Source organism: Ceratotherium simum, chromosome 21, assembly GCF_057802395.1.
Source record: "Ceratotherium simum simum isolate JZ-2026a chromosome 21, ASM5780239v1, whole genome shotgun sequence".
In the NCBI taxonomy this organism is placed as follows: Eukaryota; Metazoa; Chordata; class Mammalia; order Perissodactyla; family Rhinocerotidae; genus Ceratotherium; species Ceratotherium simum.
The window spans coordinates 37,744,726-37,768,464 of NC_141920.1; the positions used below are offsets into that span (position 1 = coordinate 37,744,726).

The following is a 23,739-nucleotide window of genomic DNA, read 5'->3' on the forward strand; positions in this document are numbered from 1 at the left end:
AAAATAACTCTTCTTTAGTGGTGGAAAACCTTATTCTTATTTGCTCACAGAGTTTTCCCAAAATAACACACTGGGTTTCCCACCCACCCCTGGACTGTAGTGGCCTCTTAATTCATCTACTGCCCACTTATGAGGGGCCAGGCTCTCTCTGTGAATTCGCTCATTGAGTCTTCACAACCCTAGGAGATGGGAATTGCTACTATGCCGTTTAAACAGGGCATGTGGAGGTAATGACCAAGTCCCACAAGTGGTGGGCAGGGGCCACAGTGCCAGGCCAGGCAATCTGACCCCAGAACTCACATCCTTAACCACACCACATGCTACTCTCAGGGTGCTGCTGACAGTGGTTCTCGGGCCTGGCTGCACCTCAAAAATCCAGGAGAGCTTGTGAAAGAATATGGACTCCCCAATTCCAGGGGGCAACTGTGGGACGCAGAGATCTGTACTGTCAGGCACCCGGCTACTTCTGACGTGCAGCTGAGTCTTGCAGCTGCGGTACCCTCTTTTGGGGCCCCCTGCCCCCAGGACAAAATTCAGTAGTCACAACCTCCCAGGCAGGCATCTCGCCATGTCTGCAAGGAGAAGGACTGTGATTTGACGTGGAGGAGGCAGAGCTCCAGGAGCACAGGCAAAGGAAGGTGCTGTCCCAGGAGGAAGTTTCTCCAATAGCAGACACACGTGCTAACTCAGCGGGGTAGGATGCGGGTGCCGGGACTTCCAAGTGCAAAGGCCAGAATCTCAAGACCGACGCCCCACCAGACTGCTGACTGCATCCACCCCCTCCCCCGACAGACCCATCACTGACACTTGACCTTGTACCACAAGCCCAGGTATCTCCCCAACCCTGGATCTCGATACAGTGATCCTCTAGAAAGGACCAAGGCCAAAACCCGGACTTACTTGTGGAGCACGTGGGGCCAGTCCAGCCTGGAGAACACTCACACTCAAACCCCAGAGAGGTCTCCTTGCAGCTGCCTCTGTTGTGGCAGGGATCAGAGAGGCAGGCGTGCTCCGCTGCAGAAACCAGGATGGCAGTCAGCAAGGGATGCCTGCTTTCTGCTACCTATACCCCTCCCCCAACCAAGTCCCACACCTGGGCGACACCAGCGCAGGCTTAGTTCAGAAAACAGAAGCAAGCGTGTGACGTAACCCTGCTGTGTCTAGGGAAGAAAGGAAGTCATCTTTCTCACTAAGCTGTCTCCAGTCACATTCCAAGGCATCCCAGAGCTGCGGTCAGCGCGTCGCAAACACGCCACCTCCCATGCTAGTCAGCATCACCCAAAGAAACCTGAGCGACTCAAAGGAAGTTTCAAAGACCTAAGGAACTGCTGGGGTGACAAGTCTTAACTTTGGAGGATATTTTCATCTTTTTATGAGTCCTTAAGCATATTATTTTTTTAAGCTGAGTGTACAGAAAAACTAAATGCAGGGCTCTCGTGCCGCCTGGACCACTTACCGATTTCACAGGTGGGTCCCGAATACCCCTCAGGGCAGGAACACTGGTATTTGTCAGGACCCGTGTTGCTACAAGTTCCCCCATTGAGACATGGCTGATGGGTCCCGCAGTAATTGAGATCTGCCGAAAAGATCCCCAAAGTCACAGAGAGGACTATAAAGAGGGCTAACCCACCACGTTTCTAGCTCCAATCCTCTTTTGAAAACAAAACTGAAAAAAAAAACCCAAAAACCCAAACCATAGTATTAAACGTGAATTCAAACTGATTCAGAATAAAAAGCCCCTGCAAATGAAATAAAAGTAAAAACCAAATTACCACCATCCCACCCCAAGGCCTCCTACTCCTCCCAGGTCCTCGCCCACCCAGGGCCCATCCCAAGGCCGTACCTTTGTCGCAGAGCTGGCCACCCCAGTTGGTCTCGCAGAGGCACTGCCAGGGCTCGTTACAGGTGCCATGGACGCAGCCCGGGTGCGGGATGCACTTGTCACAGTACTGGCCCTGCCAGCCATACTGACACCTGGGGACAGACAGCACACCCTTGAGTCTCTAGAACCTTCAGGGAGATCTGCACCATTAAAACGCAAGGCCGAAAAGTTCAGGCCTTTTTCTGTTTTGTTTTGTTTTTGGTGACAGGATGGTAGACTTCCAAGGTTTGTCCAGGGGCTCCCTCTAAACAAACATTTTCACAGTGGGGCTGAGGTCCCCTCCCAGGCGACTCCCAACAAAGGAGGCTGTTTGGGGAGAGGCCGGCGTGGGGCTGCCCTTCACAAAGCCACTCTCTTCTCAGGCTCACACGAAGGGGCCAAGGGTGGGGGCGTGGAATAAATCAACCCGGGCTCGCCGGGCAGACCACAGAGGGAAAGGAGGGGCTCTCCGGTGACAACAAGAGCCATGTGAAAGTCTCCGAAAACGGGGCACTGTGGCAATTTTTACACAGCAGCTCAGCTTGGCTCTTTGTCTAAACGGCAAGTCATGACCCCAGTGCACAAGAATGCAATGTGACACCCGGTGCGGCAGGAAACTGCCCGGCCATGAGGCTTCATGAAATCAAGCAAAGAGGGAGAGGGGTCCCCTCCTCCGGCAGAGATGAGGGTGGGATCCCTGAACCCATTTCTGCAGGGAGGGTGAGGGAGGCCACGGCACTTGGAACCAATTCCGTAGATAATTTATGACCCCCTACCAGGGCAGCTTATGCTCATTTATTTTATTTCTCACTTTGCCAAAAAAAAAAAAAAAGTCAACTCAGTTTATCTAGTATTGGAGAAGGGAGTCGAGTTTCCTTTATAAACGCCTCATTAAGCCGACTCTTTTGAGGCCAAATGGTGCCTTTGATCCCCAAACAAACACACAAACATACACCTCCACCTGGGATACAGGGAGGGCAGGGTCTCAACACCCTCCCCTCGAGTTCCAAGCCCTCGGAAACCTGAACTGTCTTCTCAAAAATCAAGCTTTACCAAACAACAGGGGAGCTGGGGGTAGGCCTGACGGTGGGAGCAAGGTGGGGTGGATGTGGAGCAGGGACACGCCGATATTTCCAGAGTGGGACCTGGAAAGGCCACGGTCAGGACCAACCACCCCAGTAAGACGCCCAGCTGTATTTCTGGAAAACAAGCAGCCCCGCGAAGGAAAGGCTTTCAGTTTCCAGAAAGCTGGAGGCAGGCTAGCAAATCCCTGTCATGGGAAAATTACAGGGATCTAGCTAATAGCTAATTACCCACGGCCAAGAATCAACTTAACCCCTGAGAATACTGACTAACCACTTCCTAACTTCTAGAAACAAGCCATCCACACCCCAATACCAAGAACTACCAGAACGTGTGGTTTCAAGTCAATCAGACAGAGGATTCTGGTTTCTGTAAAACAGAACATCAGTCTAAGTGACAAGTGACTATTTAAAGCAGTAAATAAGAACAAAATAAATCATCTGGTAGAAATTTTTTTTAAAAGCAGACACACAGGTTAGTGGGAGGTGGGGGGAGATCCATTTGGTACAAGACTGACATTCTTAGCTTGAAAGATACTAAGAGGGAACTGATTTGGAAATAGCAATATTCTTACTGTGTTCTCTTATTCCCTTCCAAATTAAGGATGGGTGCACCTCTTCAGTTTGCCTAACACAAGCAAGAGGAGGCAGCCGGGGACCCAACCTCACCTTTTCACAAGAGCTGGATCCCCAAACATAAAAAAGGAATCGCAAGAGGCCACAGATGATTTCAAAAGAAAACAAATAAAAATACTGACCCTAAAAGAGGCATCCACAAAGTTACCCCAGTTTAATAATATATGATTAAAGTTCTCACGAGAAATTGAAGTGACTTTCCCCATATGATGATTCATAATTAAGTTTGATATTATTGGCAGGCTTGCAATAAAGCAAGCCTGTGCACCCAGGAAAAGGAATCTAAGTCGGCTTGGGAACAACAAAACCAGCCAAGTTTTCTCATGAGGGGGGAAGAAAAAAAAACAACAGCCCTGTAATACACAATTCTAAACACAACTTACAGGTAACTTGCCATTCAACTATTTCTGGAGCAGGACACAGCCTGAACTTCCTCAGCTAGAAGGTACTGTTTTGATTTTCTTTCAAGGGAGGCAGAAAGAGATGGGTTGGGAGACTATGCAAATGACGTGTGGGAAAGTGGCACCTTAAGTAAATAAGGGCACCAGTGCGTGTCTGGGCAGGGAGCAGGAGGGGAGACTTCGAAAGAGAAAGGGCTAAATTCTGGAGACAAAGCCTGTTGTTCTGGCTGGGAGGGCCCTCCCCTGCGCAGCAGTGTGTAGATTCTGATGACAGTAGCAGAAATCGCAGTCGGCCTCCGCTGATAGTCATCAGTGCAGGGAGCAGGCCCGGAGTCGCTAATGGCACTGCTGATCTGACTTTCCCCAAAACACCCTTAATTAGGAAGAGTTAACGTAGGTGGATTCCTGCTCAGCAGTTGACAGCAATGCTGTTAAATACTACAGTCAGCTGCCACGAATGGGGGTTAGAATGCGAACTCCCTTGGCCTTCCAGAAAATAAACATCTTACTGAAGCGCAGGAAGAGACAATGTCAGGACAACTTGTTTTTATTGTACTTCCAGCTGCCTCGATCCCCATTTTAGGTTCCCACTCAACGCTTAGTACTCCCCCTGCACGGGGGGTGGGGCGGGGAGACGGAGTGGTGGAGTCGTCAAGACCACAGATAATTCTCTGTAAAGCAGCAGCCCTCAGAATTTGCTGAGCAGCAAAATCCTGTGATGGGCCTGTCAAAATGCAGATTTCTGGGCCAAACCCAGGGACTGGGATTCAGTGGGTATGAGGTGGCACCCAGGAATCTGCATTTTGACAGTTCCCTGGTTCATTTGGGGAATTACAGTTTAAGTCCTGAGGTTTGGGGCCAGTGATTCCCAAAATCTGGTTCTGCCACCAACAGCAGCATCACTTGGGAGCTGGGTAGAAATGCAGAGACTTGGGCCCACCTGAGACCTGTGGAATCAGGGTCTGCGCAGTAACAAGAGCCCCAGGTAACATATTAGTGTGAATGCACTGGTTTAGAGTATGTCTCGGGGCCGGCCCCGTGGCTTAGCAGTTAAGTGTGTGCGCTCCGCTGCTGGCGGCCCGGGTTCGGATCCCGGGCGTGCACCGACGCACCACTTCTCCAGCCATGCTGAGGCCGTGTCCCACACACAACAACTAGAAGGATGTGCAGCTATGACGTACAACTATCTACTGGGGCTTTGCGGGGGGAAATAAATAAATAAATAAAATCTTAGAGTATGTCTCGGAAGCTTCCCTTGGCTCAAACCAGGGTAGCTTTTGGGGCAAAAGTGACAGGCCCAAAGGACCCATTTAGTGTCAAATTAAATCTGCTAATCCTTCAAATTTGGGAGGAGGAAGAGTCAAGTGTGAGATTGTGTCAAAAAGCCACAGACACCAACAATATTTCCTGAAACAAGCCTTTCTCAAATTGGCATAATGTACATTTCAAGAAGTTCCAAAAACTGTAATGGGGCAGCAGTCCGGGTCGGTCTTCTCTTGGCTTCCGCATTGTCCTCGACCATAAAAGAACAGACTTCAAAGGCCAGCGGCAAAAGTCTACATTCATCACACTCAACTGACAAGATTCCAACACAGCCACTAACCTCTCAGCACCAGCCTGGCTCCCGCCTGCAAAGCGGCCGGGAGACTGTACTAATCCCATTCTAAAGAATGCTCCACGTTCCCCGTGGATGGGAAAAGTGGGGGAGGGCCGGGAGACGGACACCCCGGGCGGGGGAGGAGAGAGACGCAGAGAACCAAACCCACATCCCTCCGTCTAGTCCATTAGCACTTTAAGGGAAGATTATAAAAACGTGTCATCAATTTACGGCACAGTTAATACTTGAAGTCACTGACTATGTCCAGAAGAGTTGCTTTTTTCCAAGAGAGAAGTGTGCACATTCCACTGGACAGCTGGCATAATTTAATAAGCCTCGGATGTGCCTATTTGGATTTTTTTTTAAAGCTTTCTTGTCCTCCAAAGAGGCATATTCACAATAAAAATCAGTCCCCCTCTTGCATTAAAGGAATATTAAAACAAAACAAAACCACACAGTTTAGTCGTTTACCTGCAGTCTCCCGGGATTTTGCAAGACCCGTGCTTGGGACTACAGCCCTGTCGGCAAATAGCTGTAAAAAAAAAAAAAACAACAGAAGGATGCGTCAGCACACTGCCTGTTTCTTGCCCTGCCACTGTCATAAGTATGGCCCAGGACATTAAGCCTACAAAATCCACGATTTTAAGAGATCTCATATCTAGTCCATTGTAGGGAGAAGATGGGAGGTACCCAATTATCAAAGCCAGCTTTAAACTTCAAGGCCATGCTAGCAGAGCCTCAAAACATGATACTGTTTGGGGACAAAATGCAGGCTAGCTGTTGGAGAAGGGGATCTTCATCGAGTCTCTCTAAACAACAGCTACCCTGTTCCCCGTTAATTCTACCCTCGCCGAAAGGAGGTGTAATCCTTCCCCATGTCACCCACTCTGTCCCATCAGGGCACATTCAGATGAACCCCAGCCTCCTTAAAACCACCCCCCACCGAGGTCTGGTGTCTCAAAAATCCCATAGGACATGGGACATGAGACAAACAAAGCCAACCAGGCTGGCTTCGTTTGGCAAGCTACTCTGGCAGCCAGACCTGGTGGTACTTTTGCAAAGTATCCTCGCAAAGCAATTCTGCTTCTTTCATTAAAAAAAAAAAAAAAAATTTGCACCGACATTAAAAAACACTAAGCCTCAGATAACTGTAATTGATTTTTAAAACACCGACTACTTAAAATACACCCAGAAATCCCATCCTTTTTCACCTCTTATCTCCAGTTATTTAAGAAAAGAAAGTAGTATTGCCCAGGGGACCTGCAAATTCCTCTCCCTTTGTCCCACCCCTCAGTCATAGTTCAAAAATTCATTTTTTGAGTTTGTCTTGAAAGAAGTTACCTAATTATGTGAAATCAGCAGAGTACATTAACGTTCACGACAGCCTATTATATGGCTAACCAGGATTACCCAATTTGCTATGAATCAGCATCAGTGACTTCCAGCAGAGGTGGCCGGGAGAGTAGACAGCACACCTGCAAGCTTACGCTCCTTTGGATGGTTCAACCCGACACAAGTATGGAAGCATGGGCTCCCCACTTGCCCCCTCCCTCAATGAAGGCTCTGGCCCCTAAAGATACACAGCAAAAGCTTTCCATAAGGCTGCCCCAAGCTCAGGGGCTTCATTTCCTACAGGATCATCTGTTCAGACACAGACTGGGCTAACCCAGCCCCACTTGACATCTGTTTTAGGTCAGGTTCCTTGGGAGCAGAGCCTGAGAAGGGGATTCAGGTACAGGAGAAAGGGGCTGAGGGCAGCAGATGGGGCAGGGGAAGGAGCTGAGCCAGGACGTGGTCTCAGCTGGAGTCTGGCTTCAGCCTGATCCCAGGGGAAGCTCTGGAGTGTGAACGGTAGCACAGTTAAGGCAGAGGGGGGCTGACCTTTGTACCCCCATGTTAGTCGTTCATAAACTGTGACCTGGAGGGATGGGGCATGGAGTGGCTCCTGTATGGCCAAGGACAATGCTCCAGAGAAGGAACAGCTATGAGCTGTTAGCAGCCAACACTCAGAGCAGCTGGGGGATGAGGCACCAACAGCATCTTCGTGCTTCAGGCCTAGATGACAGCCAAAATCTCACCCCACCTGAGATAGCAACAGGCCACCTGAGTGAGGTGAGGTGAGAATCGGACACCACTGGGAGCTGGTTCACCCACCCAGCACAGCCCCACACACCTCTGTTACACTCAGGGCCCATCCAGCCTTCCACGCAAGTTTTGTTGCCATTCTGGTCGCAGGCATAGTGTCCAAAGAAGTCATCTCTGGGCCGGCAGAACTTATTGCAGCCAAAGCCATAATAATAGTCATCGCAGGTCACGCGGATCTGATACTCAAAGTGGGCAACCCCTGTGTTCTGCTTCAGTGTCTGCCACTGCCGGCTGGGGTTTATCATGCCTGAGTGAGAAGCCTTTTCAATAATGCTGTCAGGTTCTAGAGGCAAAAGATAATAATTGTATTAATATTCACATCAGACCCTCCTTCCCTGACAATTTTGACTATTTTTTTTTTATAAATATACAGTACAAAATTCAGACAGTATAAAAGGGCAGAAAATGAAAAGTTCGTCCCCCTGCCCAGGGGCAACCACCCTTACCGTAACTCACGTACTTTTTAATGGGTGCCTAGTATTTCATTGTCTGGAAATACAATGAAGTAGTTTACCTAGTTCCCAACATGTGCATTTAGGTTGTTTTGGCTTTTTGCTATTAAGCGAAGCCACAACAGACATCTTTGGACATATCTGCCCATGTGTGTAGTTCCAGCAGTAAGAAATCTCCTAGAAATGAAAGTGCTGAATCAAAGAGGACACACAACTAATCCACTTCCATCCAGATAACCCCAAACTACCACCAATAAAGCCCTGCCAATTTGTCCTCCCACCAGCACAAGAAACTGTTTCCCAACAGCAGTGTCAATGCTGTATGTTATCAAACTTTCTGATCTTTGCCTGATAGGTAAATAAGTATCTCTTGTTTCAGTTAGCACTTAATTAGGTGATGGTGAGCACCCTTTTATGTGTTTACAAAAGCACCTGTATGTGTTCCTATGAACTGTAACCTGTTTCTCTCCTTTGCCAACTTTTCTATTGCACTGTTGGTCATAATGATTTGCAAAAGCTCTTTACATATTATGGCAAGTAGCCTCTGATAATGTTGCTCTTGAAGAAATTGCATTATTCCAGGTAAAGGTTAGCAATCTTCCTCGTCTGGTTTTCGAGTGTCATGTCTTGCTTTAGAAAAGCTTTGTGCACTTTCAGACTCTTTAATGGAAGCCAAGGCGTGGGGTTATGTTTTTTAAAAATTGTCAACTTTACCACCTTTTAAGCTGGCATTTAAATAGCGGTACCATGAACTTGATGCCATTTCACCTTCGCCCAGAAAGCAGATGGGAAATTAACTCACCCCCGTTTAGAGACAAGCAGACCGAGTTTTTAATTTTGAGCCAAGCCACACTCCTTAAAGAGTGCCCACTGAGGAAAACAAACATGCCCAGAGCCCACGCAGCTTCTCAGGAGGAAGAAGTGGTCCCTGCCCTGAGGTCACTTAAAATCTAGTCTGAGAGAAGAGACAGGTACAAAAATAGCTCCAAACAGCAGGTGCCAGGAGTTCAGGGGAGGGATGTGAAAATGAAGCAAGGTACTAAGTCAGCACCCCAGTCTGGTCTCCTGTTTGTTTTCTTAAACCTGCCAGCACCAACCCTTCGCCACCTTGTCAAATTCAAGGCCGCCTTGGAGAGATGGAGTTAGAACCTACTTGCAACGTCTTTGTGCTTCTTACCCACCCACGCCCCTGTTTTTCTAGGCGCAGGGCCTGTGCTCATTTACAAGGCTATGCAAACTCTACAGGTGCAGAGGCACCCCCAGGTGGCTTCCTCCACTCCACTCCCAGCATCACCCCAGCCTCCTCCCTCCGGATTTCTTTAACTGTCGTGTGGGCAAGAAGAGCCTTGAACAAGCCCGCATACCTGCAGACTCACAGCCCAACACACACGGAACCACTTGCAGATAACACTTTACTAACTTGAGTTTTGCAAATAAACAGACCAAAGAATGACAAAAATGTCTTTCCATTAACTGTGTGTTTGCTCTGCTGCTTCAATTAAAACGTGTAGTGAGCTATTACCATGCGATGATGAGATCTTAATAAAGAAATTATTTAAACACACTAGCCATGGCTCAAAGGCTTTCAGCTTCTCTCAAGCAGGTATCAACAACAAACGATTCAGAAAAAATTCCAGGACAATCCTAAAGGCACAAGCTGACATCATTTTCAGTAGCTTAGTATGCTTTCCACTTATTTCCAGGAAATGTCATAAAGACGGTCATTTCAGAATCTTCGATAGGCTAACAGATCTGTATAACTAACGTCACACCTGCGTGACGGGCACGGAGTCAGTGTGTGTGTAACGTGCTTTCTGGCATCTGGGTTACAAAGATCGAGTTTGCTTCATCTAAGCTGCTGCCACCTGAATCACACTTCCTATGAACTGGGGCATCATCAATGTATCCGGGGTAGTTCCCTTGGTAACCCAGCTTTATGATTGGAAAAGGATGTCACCAGGCCTTCCTGCAATCCTCAGCTTGCAGACAGAGCACGAAGCACCCACAAGAGCCTTGCGGCCAAGGAGGAGGTGATGAGAGGCAAGTCTGAGCATAACCCCGGGACCACGCCAACCCACAAACCTAGACAGAAGCCTTAGCCAAGAAGGCTAGGCTACAAGGGAAACCCGGTCTTAAGCAGGCCTATTTGTATTGATTTATCTACTGAGCATTACAATGAACTGAAACCATTTGCTCTGGGAGAGAAAGAAAAATCCAGACCCTTATATAGTGCAGTCCTGAAATGTAACAGAAATGACCTTAGAGGACTGATGCCAGGAGGGCCGGCCTTAGACAATACTTTCTAACACACGACCGGCACCTGGGCTTTGTCGGGGCCGAGCTCTGCTCACGAGGGTTCATTGCAGAGCTGACGTGAGAAGGAATTCTCTGTTCCAAACCTCAGGGCCTTGTCTGTACTCCAAAGCCAGGATGTTTGCAACTTGTTTAGGCCCCAAAGAAGAGCCAGCTCCATCTGGGCTGCTCTACATCCTCAGCTCCTGCCCTCAGGGAGTGCAGTCCCTTCAGAGGGACAGAGAGTGAGGAGATTAAAGAGAAAAACATTCCAGGCAGAGCAAACAGCATGTGCAAAGGCCCTGAGACAAGAGAGAACGTGACGCATTTGAGGACAGAAAGGTGACGGGTGGGGTATGACTGGACTACAGATATGATAGAGGACAACGTGGCATGTAAGATGGAGCTGGCAGGGAGACAAGGCTGGGCTGTGCAAGGCCTTTTGGGCACACAAAGATCTGTCCCAAGAGCAACAGGAAGCCACCAAGTGGTTTTTAGTAAAGGTGACAATCAAATGTTATGCTCTGAAAAGACCAGGAAAGTAGTAGAGTGGAGAAAGCACCGGGGGGACCAGAGTAGATATGGGAGGACCAATTCAGCTACTGCTGAAGGGTTTGGGCACCAGCAGGTGGCCCAGGGTAGTGGGAGGGGAGAGGGTGGGAGGCAGCCTGATTCTAGTGAAGCGTTGGAGATAAGATTTTCAGAACTTGAAGGTGGCTTAGATATGGATGCTAAGAGAAAGGGAGGTACATAGGGAGCCTATTAGATTTCTAGCTTACAGCACTGGGTGTTTAAGTGCTGGTGCCAGTCATCTAGAAAGGGCCCTAGGCAGGAGACAGCTTTTGGAGAAGATGCCAAATTTGGTTGTGAATGTGCTGAATTAAAGATACCTTGGAAACATTGAGAAAGAGAGCTTGAATAAGCAAGTGGATAAACCACTCCCAGCAAACTCCCATCTCTCTTCGCTGGTTCACAGAGTGAGCTCCAGTGACCTGCAGTGGGCATGCCATGACTTTGTAGCAACCCCTCGCTTCAAGGGGAGAGGTCTGCAAGCCGTTTATCCCTACCCCAAGTCTTCCTTGTGCCCTTCCAGGAACGTGATTACCCCCAGCAAGAGACGAGATGTCCCAGAACCCCAAAATGGGGCTACCCTGAAAAGCAGACAACTGGTCAGCTCTGGATGGGCACCAGGTCCCCAGGGCACAGCCACCTGATCTGTGGGGTGATGGAAGGCCCAGGGAAGGCCATGCAGGTGCTAGAGGGTCACCCACACGTCCCTAGCCAGCATCCTGACCCAGCTCTCCTCACAGGCCAGGATCAGCCTCAAGGACTACACTCCACCAGATGGATTGTTTTAACATCTAAAAGGGAGCACAGGCAGAGCATTACCTCTGCACCAGAACGTGGGAGAGCCTACTTCTCCCCTCCCCACCCCCACCTTCCTAATGCTTAGTTACTCTTGTAAGCAGGTCACAGTGACATGACACCCACACAGTCCCCAACGTTCGTGGCAGGGGTGGGCGGGGAGAACAAACAGATGTCTATGACCCCGACTGGCAATGGCCACAACCAAGACTGGTCATCTCGACACATCACAGTGGGACCGGGTTGCCCCTCGGGGAGGAAGCCCACAGATGTGCACTTCAGATGCCAAAGCCAGAGGAGCGACCCGCGTGGCCTGGAGCCTCGGGCACACCAGGGCTCAGCAGCGACTGTGCGGCTCTGGGCGGCCACCGAGCCAGCCGCAGCCAGGAAGCAGCCCACCTGGCATACAGCAAGCCCCCACTGTGCCCCCTCTGGGCATTCCCCATTCTCAGATTCGGTGAGAAAAGGGGGGAAATGCTATTAGCAACAAAAACACAAAGAAAGGGTCAGTGAGGTAGAGAAACAGAAGGCATAAGAAATTCAGAGAAGAATGGAGGGCAAAGACAAAAAGCTGGATCAACCCTTCCTCCTGCGCAGATCAAGCAATTTCAGCGTGAATCAAGTTTTCCAATGACAATCACCTAGATCCTGCTGGCAAAGGGAGCTGGCCGTTTCGGCGAGTGAGGGAAAACGTGTTTAAGTTACAATTAAAGAGCGAAGACTACCTTCTACACCAGACTGCTGCCATTTCCATTCACATCCTCTGTGGCTTCCCCACCAAAACCCACCCCTGGCAGCTCTGAGAAGCAACCTGCGCTGCAAACAGAGTCGTTTTTCAGAAGGACAAGGCGCGCGCAGGAGCTGTGAGGCTGGGGGATTCCGCTTCAATGGAAGGTTTGTCGTGCACAGTGTGGGAAACACAGCCGGCTGGAAGCTCACCTGGCCACCAGTGAAATTCAAGGTCGGCCTTTACAGCCCGCGCCACGTCTGCGGGCTTTGTCTTTCTGATGAGAGATTAAACGCTCACTTAAAGTCTAAATGGACTTTTAAAAAGTCACTACTTTGATCCTTTAGCAGTCTACAAGGTTTTAAAGTTGTAAAACCATTAAGATCTCTATCCCAAAGATAATCTAGGTCCCATATTCAGGGACTGAGTTCACTGGGAATCTGTCCTGGCCACTTAATATTACAAGTGAAAATTCCAGGGGAAGTTCAAGAAACGACTCTCCTGAGAGGTTTCGCCCTGGGGGGGCAGGGCGGCAGATGGCAACGGTGGTAGAAGTTCCCTGAAGCACCCAGGAGACAGATCCAGCTCTGACAGGTACCGCATGCCAAGCACTGCACTTCTGGACACACACACTTCAAGAAAAGTCCATTGCTCGATACTTACGGACGGTGTCATTACTGGAATCCCACGCCTCCACGAGCAAAGTGTAGGACCTCTGCAATACAGATAAACAACAGCTTAGTATTTGGAAACACAGCTCCGCTCTCAAACGGCATACTTTCTTGGCCTCTCCCCATATCCCACCAAACAAAACCATAAAGCCAAAATGAACATCCTATTTGCTGTCAAATTGAGGTCTTGGGTGTTTAAATCCAGGCCAGCTGCCTCCTCCTCCCTAACACCCAACCCAGTTGACGCCTTCCGCCTGGCAGGGGCCCACGGTGGTCATCATGCAGGCACCCCAAAGTCGTGACTGGGAAAAGCCATCTCCCTATATGTGAAATGCTTAGCATATAGTTTTCCAAAATTTTCTAGGCCCTAACTCTAGTGCATGAGAAACACACAAAGAATTTGTTCTAAGCTAACCTAGCCAGGTATTTGCACGGGGAGGAGGGAGTCCCTCATCCAGTGAGGAGGGCTGGATATTGCTAAGGTTACAGTGTGGGCCCTGGTGGGGCAGTCCCCAGGGAGGCCCCCTTTTCCTTTTCAGAACCCCTTTGAAAGCCCTGTCTGTGTGAGACCATCTCGGCTCCCACAAGTATCAGGTGACTCTAGGAAGCAGGAGGGGGGTGGGTGCAGAGAGACTCCTAAGACAAAGACGGAAATGGAACTTGGGGGTGCGTGGGGGGAGACCCTGGGGATGAAAGTAAAAAAGGGAGAAACAGCCATACCCCCTGGGGTATATTTATTGATGAACTTATCTGTCAATAAGATCTCACATTCCAGGAATAATCAGAGTCCACTAACTAAACAAATTCCCTGGACACTGGCAGGAGGCCAGCTATTATACTGAAGGCACCTTTTATCTTCCAGGCTTATCTCAGAATTCCATCCCCCCCCAAAATCCAAGCCATTAGCAAATTCCCGCTTTGACTCAAATCTTCATTTGTAATTTAGAATGAGGTCAGTCTCACAAAACACCAGGGTTTAAATAAACCTTCTGCTAGCTTGGCGCTGGAGAAATATATCCGAAGGGGTGGGGAGAAAAGGCCCATGAACCCTTTTATGCATCCCCGCGTGGTCAATGTCAGATACCAAGACGTAAGAAATAGTAGTGTATACTGATCAAATAATACTGTGCCACCAGAAACACACCGTGGCCAAGAGAAGTCACCTACGAGGTGAAGTCAAAAATGGAGGAAAGAAAAAAAAAAAAGGAGCTTCATTCATAACTCGAGACAAGCTTACTGCTCACACAGCGACACAGCAGGTCGTCTCTAAATATAAAAATATCTTGTGATAGACCCTGCCTTGGAATTCAGCCGAAATATGTTTCATACTCAAAGCAGAGTAGGATTCCATTTCGTTCACTGATAACTGTGGGAAAATGCTCAGAAAAGCAAGCAAAACCGGGCAAGCCGGGGCACATCCCAGCCCTCTCCTGTTAGTGGCCACAGGTCCAAGTTCATTGTTGTCCTTGTTAATATTTTATTAGCGAAAGTTATACCTTATTTACAGCCTCGAAGTTTCCTAGGACTTCCTACAAATTACAGGACTCTTCCCTGAGAGCAGCAAGAAATTATATTTCTCTGCTGATCTGAGGCGAGAGCCACGTCCAAATGAGGCCAGATGTGGGGCTGATTCTGTCTAATTAAGCCCTTCATTTGCTGGTCACGTTGAGACCCACGTCCGTCACTTCCACATATTGCTGTAATTAATCCTCTGATTAAATGCATTGATACCCAGAGTTTTGACAGACTTGCACAAGCACTAAACACATAATACCCTCAAACCCCGCGGAGAGGGAAGGTGTCCCAGGACTGAGGCGGCATGACAGCGCTAACTCTGCTTACTGCTCAAGGACGAAGGCATCTTGGGTCATGCACAAGAACTTGGAAGACCAAGCTGTCTACCAGGCTCATCCTGGCCAGAACTGGGAAGACCTCAGAAGCTGTTGACCAACACCGCCCCACCTGGAGGGAAGAAGGTGGCACGGAGTTCTGGACCCCGCCCACGTCATGATTTTCCACAAACTGCCTTCTCAGAGGCGGAGATGGTGAGAGGACTGAGGGCCGCAGTGTCGGCAACAAACTCTTGCCCAAAAAATAAATTGGAAAGCCCTGGACCTTCTCTTTCCTTGTTTCAGAGAAGGGACTGTGGTTCTAGGGCTCACGTCCTGGGGCAGGAAGATTCCTCCCACCCGGCCTGCAGAGAAAAGCATTCCCTCCAAGACTCCTATTAGGAGGTGCTCCCGCCTCCCACTCCATCCCCACACTATAGATCAACAATCAAGATAATTTGGCAATGATTATTAGTTGCTAGGGAACTTCAATTTTTCCCAGGCCCACGCTTGACCTCTGTACATCCCGGAATATACATCCAGACTCTGAGATGCAGACCATGCACACCTTATGCCATCAAAGCAGGGTACCAGGCCGCAATCCACTATGATCACGTCACACCCAATTAGCCACTGCGAATCTGACCCCCAGCAGAGGCTGAGTCCCCCAGGCCCTCCTAAGGGTTTGAACGGGGTGCCTGGCAAGATGACAGGTGAGTGTTCCAACTTAACTAGATCATACAAAAAAAAGATCATACAAAAAAGACAAACTCACAAAAACCAAAAAGAAACAGTCAATACCTGGATTTTTCTTGGTTTCAAACTATAAAAATAAGATTCTTACAAAGAATCACTTGGCTTTCACCTTTTTGTCCTTAAATTTTTCCAGAAAAATAGCCTGGGGGCAAAGCAAGAGGGATACGTAGCTAACTGATCTTCAGTCTGGGTTTGCAGAGTGCATCATTTCTGCCCCTTCCCACCTCCAGGCCCAGGAAATGGGCAGCACAGCAGCTGGTTCTTCTCACGCAGCAGGAAAGAGGAACGGTCAGCTCTCAGAATGACCTTTGGGGAGGACTTCCATGGAATTTTACCTAGAAGAGCGTCCTGGCATCAAAGCCCCGAGGCATCCCAGAGCCCCGGGTGCTCCCAAGCGCCTCCTCCCGCCCTTGCACTCGGGCTGCAGGAGGGCTGTGTTCCGCGCCCCCGTCCCACTCCATGGTGGTTACCTTGGCACCCGGCAAAGCGGTAAGCACTTAATTGCCACATTAAGAAGGGGGGATGTAAGAAACAAAGGTAATTGTGTTGGCAGCCGGGAGCTTCCTTTTCCTGGCAACAGTGGCAGCCAAACCAAGCCCCGAGAAGCCGCTGCCTCCACTCCTGCCAAGCTGACGGACACAAACAAACCGCCATCCAGACGGCACGCGCGCAGCGTCCAAAGCTGGGGCCCAGGAACGCACACCCTGGGGACGCCCGAGGTGCCCACGGGGCCAGTGTACAGGGGCGGTCAGGCCCGGGTTTGTCTGGGGCCCTGTACCCTGCTGACTCAACTGTCGCTGCCTAGTGCTGGCCCTGTAGTGGCATTATTTTTGGAGAGGCCGCATTATTCTCTGTAATCCTGATTTCGGGCAGTTCAGCCACACTATTGTCCTGCCTGCGTCTGGGTGGCCAGAGGATAAAATATTCCAGTCACAAACATATTAAATAAAGGCTTCCGAGATTTCATGTGTGGGCACACGCACACATGGCTCACGTATGGTGGGGTTTTGGCAAGGCGAGGCATGACTACCCATAGCATCCGAGCTAAGGAGACTTCAGTCGTCGTACAAAGCAATTTAGTCTGCAGGGCTTGACATTTCAATAGAGTCCGATCTGGTTACAAAGGGTGATTTTCTCATGAAAGCCCACCTCAAAGACTCACCAAGTGGGCCCTGAAGCTCATATCCAGATTGGAGACTCTCAATGAGGTGCCCCCACCCGCTTTCCCATCATTACCCTTACCTGTTTGAAAAGCATCCCACTGATAATTAAATGCACCAGTTACAAAAGGGTGGCGAGGTTAATAGATAGAATACCGAGAAGCCAGCCAAGCGCAACCGCCCGGTTCACACAGAGCAAGCCTGAACAAGAAGCCTTTCTACTTATTTACCAAAAGCGCATAAAAACTGGGCCAAGCTGGTAGAGGGCTCTGAATGTTTGACTATTTACGTACCACTCTTAACCACTGGGAGCCGCGTTGCAGAATTTCTTCCCTGCGCACGCACTGCACCAGTGACAAGTTGTCACTGGCACCCAAAAACAAGGGTGGCAGGGCAGTCCACGCAGTGATGAGAAACGAGCAAGGAAGTCACAACACGGCCACTCAGCCCCCATGAGCCAAGATTAAAGGCGGGACATTTCTGAACCCAGAACCCTACCTCACCTCCTTTTAAATGTATGTAAAAGCTGGAGCCAAGTGTCACTTCTCCTAGCATCTCAGAACCTAACCTAGGGGGTTGGTGGGGAGGGGGTAGTAGGAACATGCCTCTAGAAGTTTACCAAGGGGGAATTCTCAGGAATATTTGTCTTCGTGGATTACAATGCTAATTGTATGCACATCCAGAGATCATGCATTCTTACATTGTAAATAATCTTGAAAGCCTGACACTGGAACCAAGTATTGGCCCTTCTACAATGGGCCAGTGGCTGCTATGAATCCAGCCAAGGCCTCTGTTTGCATTCCTGTTTTCAGATCGGGAAATGTGAAGCCTTGTTGTCTTGGCTTTGTTTTTTGTGAATAGCATGTTTCCTCCACGCTAAACTCCCCACACATGCCTGCCATCTGAAGGGCCCCCAACTACTCTGCTGTAAGCACTTTAGGCAGTACATACTCAGGTCGCTGGTTTTCTGGGAGGCCACACACCTGTGAAGTGGTTGCTGTCTCTCCTCCTTACCCATCCAACTCCCCCAAGAGCCTTGGTGCCAAAAGCTTCACCATTCTCTAAAGATGTTCACAGTCCCTGTAGAGTTATGTGTGGAGGTGGTGGGTTACAAACTCATGTAGGTATTGGAGGTTTAAATAAGTTGCTAAGAAACAAGACAACAAGGAGGAAGAAAACACAGAGGTTACACCTGGAAGACAAAAAAAAGCTAGAAACCAAGCACCTTGAATAGGATTCCATTTTGAGAGCAGCCATTCTGCAGACACTTAGCGCAAAGTGAGCATAGTTCTGCTTCCCCCCAAGCCCGGTTTTGCAATGCAGACATGTCACTTCGTCGCTTTAGTTTGAGGTAGGTGTCCTAGGGCAAAGGGTATTTTCTCCACATGCAGAAAGTCCCTTGCTCTGAGCACGTACACACATGTGCTGTCTGTCTGCATGCTGACCGCATGGTCACCTACTGCCCACAGAAAGGAGCCACCTCAAACGAGAGCCCCATCCCTCCGCCCTCCACGTGTCCACACTGCACCTGCGGAGGCTCAGGGACCTGGAAACACAGCAGAAGGCATAAAGGCAAGGTCTTGTCAATCAGATTGTGATTAACCTTGTGGCATCTGATTCACCCAAACCCCTGGCAGTTGCTCATTCAGGCCTTAAGTGTGAACGGGGCCAAATCTGGCATCCCTCTGGCATGCAAGAATTTACACTTGACCGGGTTTTCCTAAAAAACTAAGTTGATCTCAGCCTGTCATCAATGTGAATGGCATTTAAATATGAGGCTGAGAGACCAGATATTTCAATTGCTGCCCCTAAAGTTTCTCTAGATTCATTTCACTTTAGGGCCAGCAATGCATCGATACAGCTAAGGTTCCGGAGTTCCTAAAAAGCTTTGGGGACTGGGTAGTGGTAATTACGCTAATGTATTTTTAATAAGCAGGCTGCTTAGATGGAGCACTAATCTTGGGAGGTGCAACTTAACCATTTCAGTCATTTATAAATGGTTATTCCCAAATCATTTCTCGTTGAGCCCAATTACCTCGCACAATGTATGTTCTTATCACTGGGACCCCCAACTGGAGGATCATAAATCAGGCTAGAAGCTCAAGTCAAGCCCCTCAGAGCAGCACTGGTATGGGAATTAGAAGCCACCAATGAAAACTTACAAGACTGGGGCAGGGGCAGTGGACACCCAGCGGGACATAATCAGATACTATCCAGTGGGCAGGCCCACCTCTACAGAGCTTCCCACGGGGACACTGGGATGTGGATTACATTTCATATCTGACCCAATCATTTCCTCCTCTTCCTCTCCAGAACATGAACAGTTCTTTGATGGGGGTCATAATTCCAAACAAAAGACACGAACTACATCACCTTCTAGACTGCCCTTCTACAGTGTACCCTAAACCACAGCTCTTCCACTGTCAGCAAATTTGGGGGGGCCCTCGCGAACAGTAATTGTGGCTGCCTGGGGGTTGGAAGCTCAGGTGGCTGGAAGTCCGAGGTAGTTTTTTTTTTTTTTTAAACCATCTATTACCCTTGTTACACGTGGAATTCTATACGAAGTTCAGTTATGACATATGCAAGGAAATCAGTTTTAAATAGACACACATTAATATTTAATTGCAAAACTGAATGAAGCAGTGCTATCCACTGCCACACTTCTCTGGCTCCCTAACTGCTTTCACTTCAGTTAACACTCACCCTAGAATCATTCTTGAAAGTTACAGACTGCAGTGTTTCTCCAACCACGCTCCAGAAAACAAACTAAAACAATACAACTAACTCGGATTTCTCTTGGGCAGTAAAGCTTATGTTTCACAGCAGGACTTTTTGGGACGGTAGGGTGGAAATGTGTTTACGAGTGATACACATATTTGGCCCAACTTTAAAAGAAACCACACTCTCCATGTAGCCCCAGTGGTCTCCCCCACTCCAGAAAAGCGGAGAGTCTATTTCATGATTGGTGACCCGTGAGGCCTGAAACCACAGAAGAGCACCAGCAGATCAATCGTTTCTCTGCCCTCACACACTGCTTCCGCTCCTTCCCCACCCAGGACTCTCTGCCAAGTGTCAAGAGGGGACAGACACACCTTCTAGGTCACGTTTCCCTAGCCAGCCTGGGGAGCAAGGCTCCCTGTTTTCATCCAAGCCGTCCTCTGACCCTGCTCTCCAAAATGAACCTCAGCCAGGCCTGCAGCTTTCCCACATCACTAATAAGATTCCTTTTATGGTCTTGTGAAAAGCGAGGGGCTCCGGAGGATCCTCCGGAGGGTGGAACCACCTGCAGGCCCCTTCCCCCTAAACTCCAAACACACGTTCAAGGGCGGTCAGAATCCACAGTCATTGTGGGCCCAGCCAGATTAAAAAGCGGCCAACCTCTTTAGCTTAAAGTTCTCCCTAACAGGGGATTAACAAACAAGATAAACGCTCTTTGTAAAAATGAAATCCCACAACACAAGCAGCCCTCCGTTCTCAGAAAACTCCACATACCACAGGTTTTTATAAACCCCTTTTAATGGCACGTTTCTGATAACTGTCTTATCTCACCCACGGCAGAGGGCACTTTACAATGCCAGCTCCTGTAAACGTGGGCCTTGAAAGCCACTCCAAGTTTTACGGCAGACATTCTCCCCTCCCCAAGTGGCGAATCACAGCCCCAGCCCGCGCATAGGAGGCAGCAGAGCGCACCCCATCAGAGCACGTGGCGCAGAGTATTCCCCCGGGGCGCTGAGCTCCCCCTCTCAACACCCACCCTCCCAGCACAGGCTCGGCCAAGCCCCGGTCCTGGCAATGAGTCACGCCTCCGGGACAGCAGGAGGGGGGCAGAGGGCACCAACATTTTTCCCTTTCCTCTCCTTCTGCAATCACACTCATCTTCCTTCCACCCATTTCAGGATGTCGTAAAGGCCTCGCTGCAGGTTCTGCCACCGGGGGCCCGGACCTCGAACAGCACCGGGGGCGGGAGGGGTGTCCATGCACTTGCAGCCGCAAGGACTGCTTCTAGCGGGCCGCCCCTTCCAGGTCTTGGCACGCCCCCGAAGGCTTGCGGGGGCTGTGCGCCCGCCGGACAAGGGCGCACCCCCGCCCTTCCCGGGGAAGTTTGCAAACACAGCTGTTCCAGAGCCCGGGAACTGCTGGAAGTTAGGCCACAAGGGCTACACCGCGCGGGGGCGAGGGCAGGAAGGGGCCGGTAGGGGGCGGAGGCTCCCGGGCCAGCAACTCTGGCGAAGGCCCGAAGACCCCCCCACCCCCACCCCCTGCGGCGGTCGCCCCCGTCCCCTTGCGCCTAGCCGGGAGCGCGCCCCCGCACGCACCAAAACCTCCGGGGGAGCAGCGGGAAACGGGCTCCCCCACACCCTCCAGGAAGGACACACCCGCCCTCCGGGCCGCTCACGGGAAAGGGGAGGGTGCCAATTTGGACGGCGTTCGAAGGCCAGAATTGCGCGGAGTCCGCCTTTCAGGGAGCATCGGGTTTAATTGGTTAAGCAAAGATCATTTGGGTGGAGGGGGGTGGGCAATTACTCTAGAGCCTTCAAGTTGCAAGTTTAAACCGGCCTTCCTGGGATCTTTGCCCCACAATCCCCTCTGGGGTCTCCACTTTTGTGCGCTTCGCAAAAGGCAGCGGAGATGGGGCCCGCCGAGGTCTAACTGTAGAATCTTGGCTCCCTAACCCTCCACCCCAAACAACTTCCCCAGTTACCGCCGAGTTTCAAGCGAAGACCCTTAAATCCCTCTCACAAGAGAAAGCAGGGCTCGGCAGGCGCGGGTGCGAACCTCGGCCGGGCCTCCCTCCCTGCGTCCGTCACTCACCGGCCAGGCGAAACTGAAAGGCAGAACGATGCGGTTACGGTCGTTGCCGCGACTGCCCTTGAGGTTGAAGGTGTTGCCACCGATGACAGGAGTGGACCCCGAGCCGAAGCTGCAGGGTCCCCCGGCCGTGACGCGGGACTGGTACTCCTTGAGGCACACTTTGAAGTACGTGTCACACTCGTCGCGGGCGCACTTGCGGTCCCCCGGGTTCCGGGCGCCGCCGCAGCAGTTCCCGTTCTGCAGCTCCCCGTTCACGTTCTGCATGGACAGGATCTCCAACTCGAACTGGCCGGAGGCCCCGCACACCTGCCGGAGAGGGAGCGAGGGAGGTCAGCGCGGGGGAAAGTTGTTTTCTTCGAGGGTGGAAGTGGCGACTCCCTAACCGCCTGCCCCGACGAGCCCTCGGCGCCAAGTGAAAATAATTTTGCAAAAGTGGGTGCAAGGGCTCAGCGTGATTCCCGGGCATGAAGTGCACGAGTGCGGGAGAATCAGACGACTGCCCCCGGGGAGCAAGAGGGGAGCGAACGCGCCCCCTGCCCAGCCTAGAGGGTACATTTAGAAGGCTGGGGGCTCCCCCAGTCCAGGTGTAGCTTCTCGGGCGCAGGGGCCCAACCACGCAGCCAGGCGCCCGAGGGCTCCCAAGCCCGCTCGCGGCGCTCAACCGCAGGCGTCCGGGACGCCGCGAGGGAAAGGAGAGGGCGGGCCGGGAGGGAGGCCCGGCGGGCTCCTACCTTGGCTCGCAGGGCGCAGAGCAGGGCGAGCAGGAGGCTCAGGGGGCGCCCGGGCCGGCCGCGCGTCCGTGGGGACCGCATCGCTGCGCCGCGCGCCGCGGGCACTCGGGACGCCGCCGCCGCCGCCGCTGCTGCTCGCGCTGGTGCTCCCACCGGTGCTGCCGTCGCCGCTGCTCCTGCGGCCGCCGCGTCCCGGCTCTAATATACTCCGCCGATTGGAGCATGCACGACTGGAAAACAACACCACTTTTCAAAAGCCCTTTCAAGAGCGGCCCGTTCCAGAAGGCAAAGAGCCCGGCCTCCTTTTATTATTCTGATCGCTTCTTTGAGGCGCTCCCCCTCCTCTTCCACCTCCCGGCTTTCTTTCCTTCTCTCGCGCTCCCCTTCTTTTATTATTATGATTATGCGCAGCCTTTTATTCCCTTTCAGATCAGCTGCATAGAAAAGAGGGAGGGAGGGGAGAAAAAAAAAAAAAAAAAACCCGAGCCCAGCTCGCGGGCCGGCCGCAGGTAACACAATGACGCGTGCCCGCCCGGCTCTCGGAGAGGGACTCGGAGAGCCCGTCTGGGAGCCGCGGCCCGGGCTGGCCACCTCTACCCAGCGCGTCGGGCTGGCGCATGCGCTTATTAATATTCATGAGGGGGCGTGTCCGAACAGGACACGCCCCTTCCCTCCCGGTTGGTGGGGAGGGGGAGTACTTGGAGGAACGTTGAAGGCTTTGGGGGCTCGGGGACACGCAGGATGGCGAAGACGTCGGGGGCCCAGCGCAGACCCCTGTTCTCCCGAGCTTCGGGCCCGGGAGGGCGCGGGGAAGGGCTGGGAAGTGTGCTTTGTTCGGGGACGCCCCGGGGCCCCTCGCGCGGACCGCCCCCTCGGGCGCCTCAGCCGGGGCGTCTCTGCCCGCCCGTCGGGGCCCCAGGTGTAGGCGCCGCCGCGCTGCCTGAGCGGTGGGAGCGGGGCAGCTTCCGCCTTCCGAGCCGCCTGCGTCAGCTGCGGCTTTCGCCCCGGGAGGAGGGTCTGCCCGCCGGGAGCCCGGCCCGCTTCCCGCGAGCGAGCGAGCCGCCCAGAGCACGCTGCTGGCGGCAGTAGCGGCAGAGGCGGCGGCGGCGGCGGGAGGCTGGCGCGCTCGCCGCCGTCTGCTCGCCCGGCGGAGGCGACCCGGGCAGGCGCTGCTGGGAACTTTGAACAACTTTCCCGGAGCCAGGCTTGCCGCAGATTCGGG

At 51.4% G+C, this 23,739-nt stretch overlaps 1 protein-coding gene across 1 annotated transcript in view; it reads right to left on the minus strand.

Annotated features, from left to right (window-relative positions):
- Nucleotides 1-23,029, minus strand: part of JAG1 (jagged canonical Notch ligand 1) — a 35,378-nt gene extending 12,349 nt beyond the window's left edge. The window contains exons 1-8 of the mRNA XM_014790072.2: nt 22,518-23,029; nt 21,787-22,092; nt 13,222-13,273; nt 7,751-8,005; nt 6,049-6,109; nt 1,844-1,974; nt 1,457-1,576; nt 901-1,014 (exon numbers count right to left, since the gene is read on the minus strand). Coding sequence (XP_014645558.1) covers nt 901-1,014; nt 1,457-1,576; nt 1,844-1,974; nt 6,049-6,109; nt 7,751-8,005; nt 13,222-13,273; nt 21,787-22,092; nt 22,518-22,598 — 1,120 coding nt within the window. The 5' untranslated portion in view covers nt 22,599-23,029. The remainder of the gene's footprint in view (nt 1-900; nt 1,015-1,456; nt 1,577-1,843; nt 1,975-6,048; nt 6,110-7,750; nt 8,006-13,221; nt 13,274-21,786; nt 22,093-22,517) is intronic.
- Nucleotides 23,030-23,739: the final 710 nt, after the last annotated feature.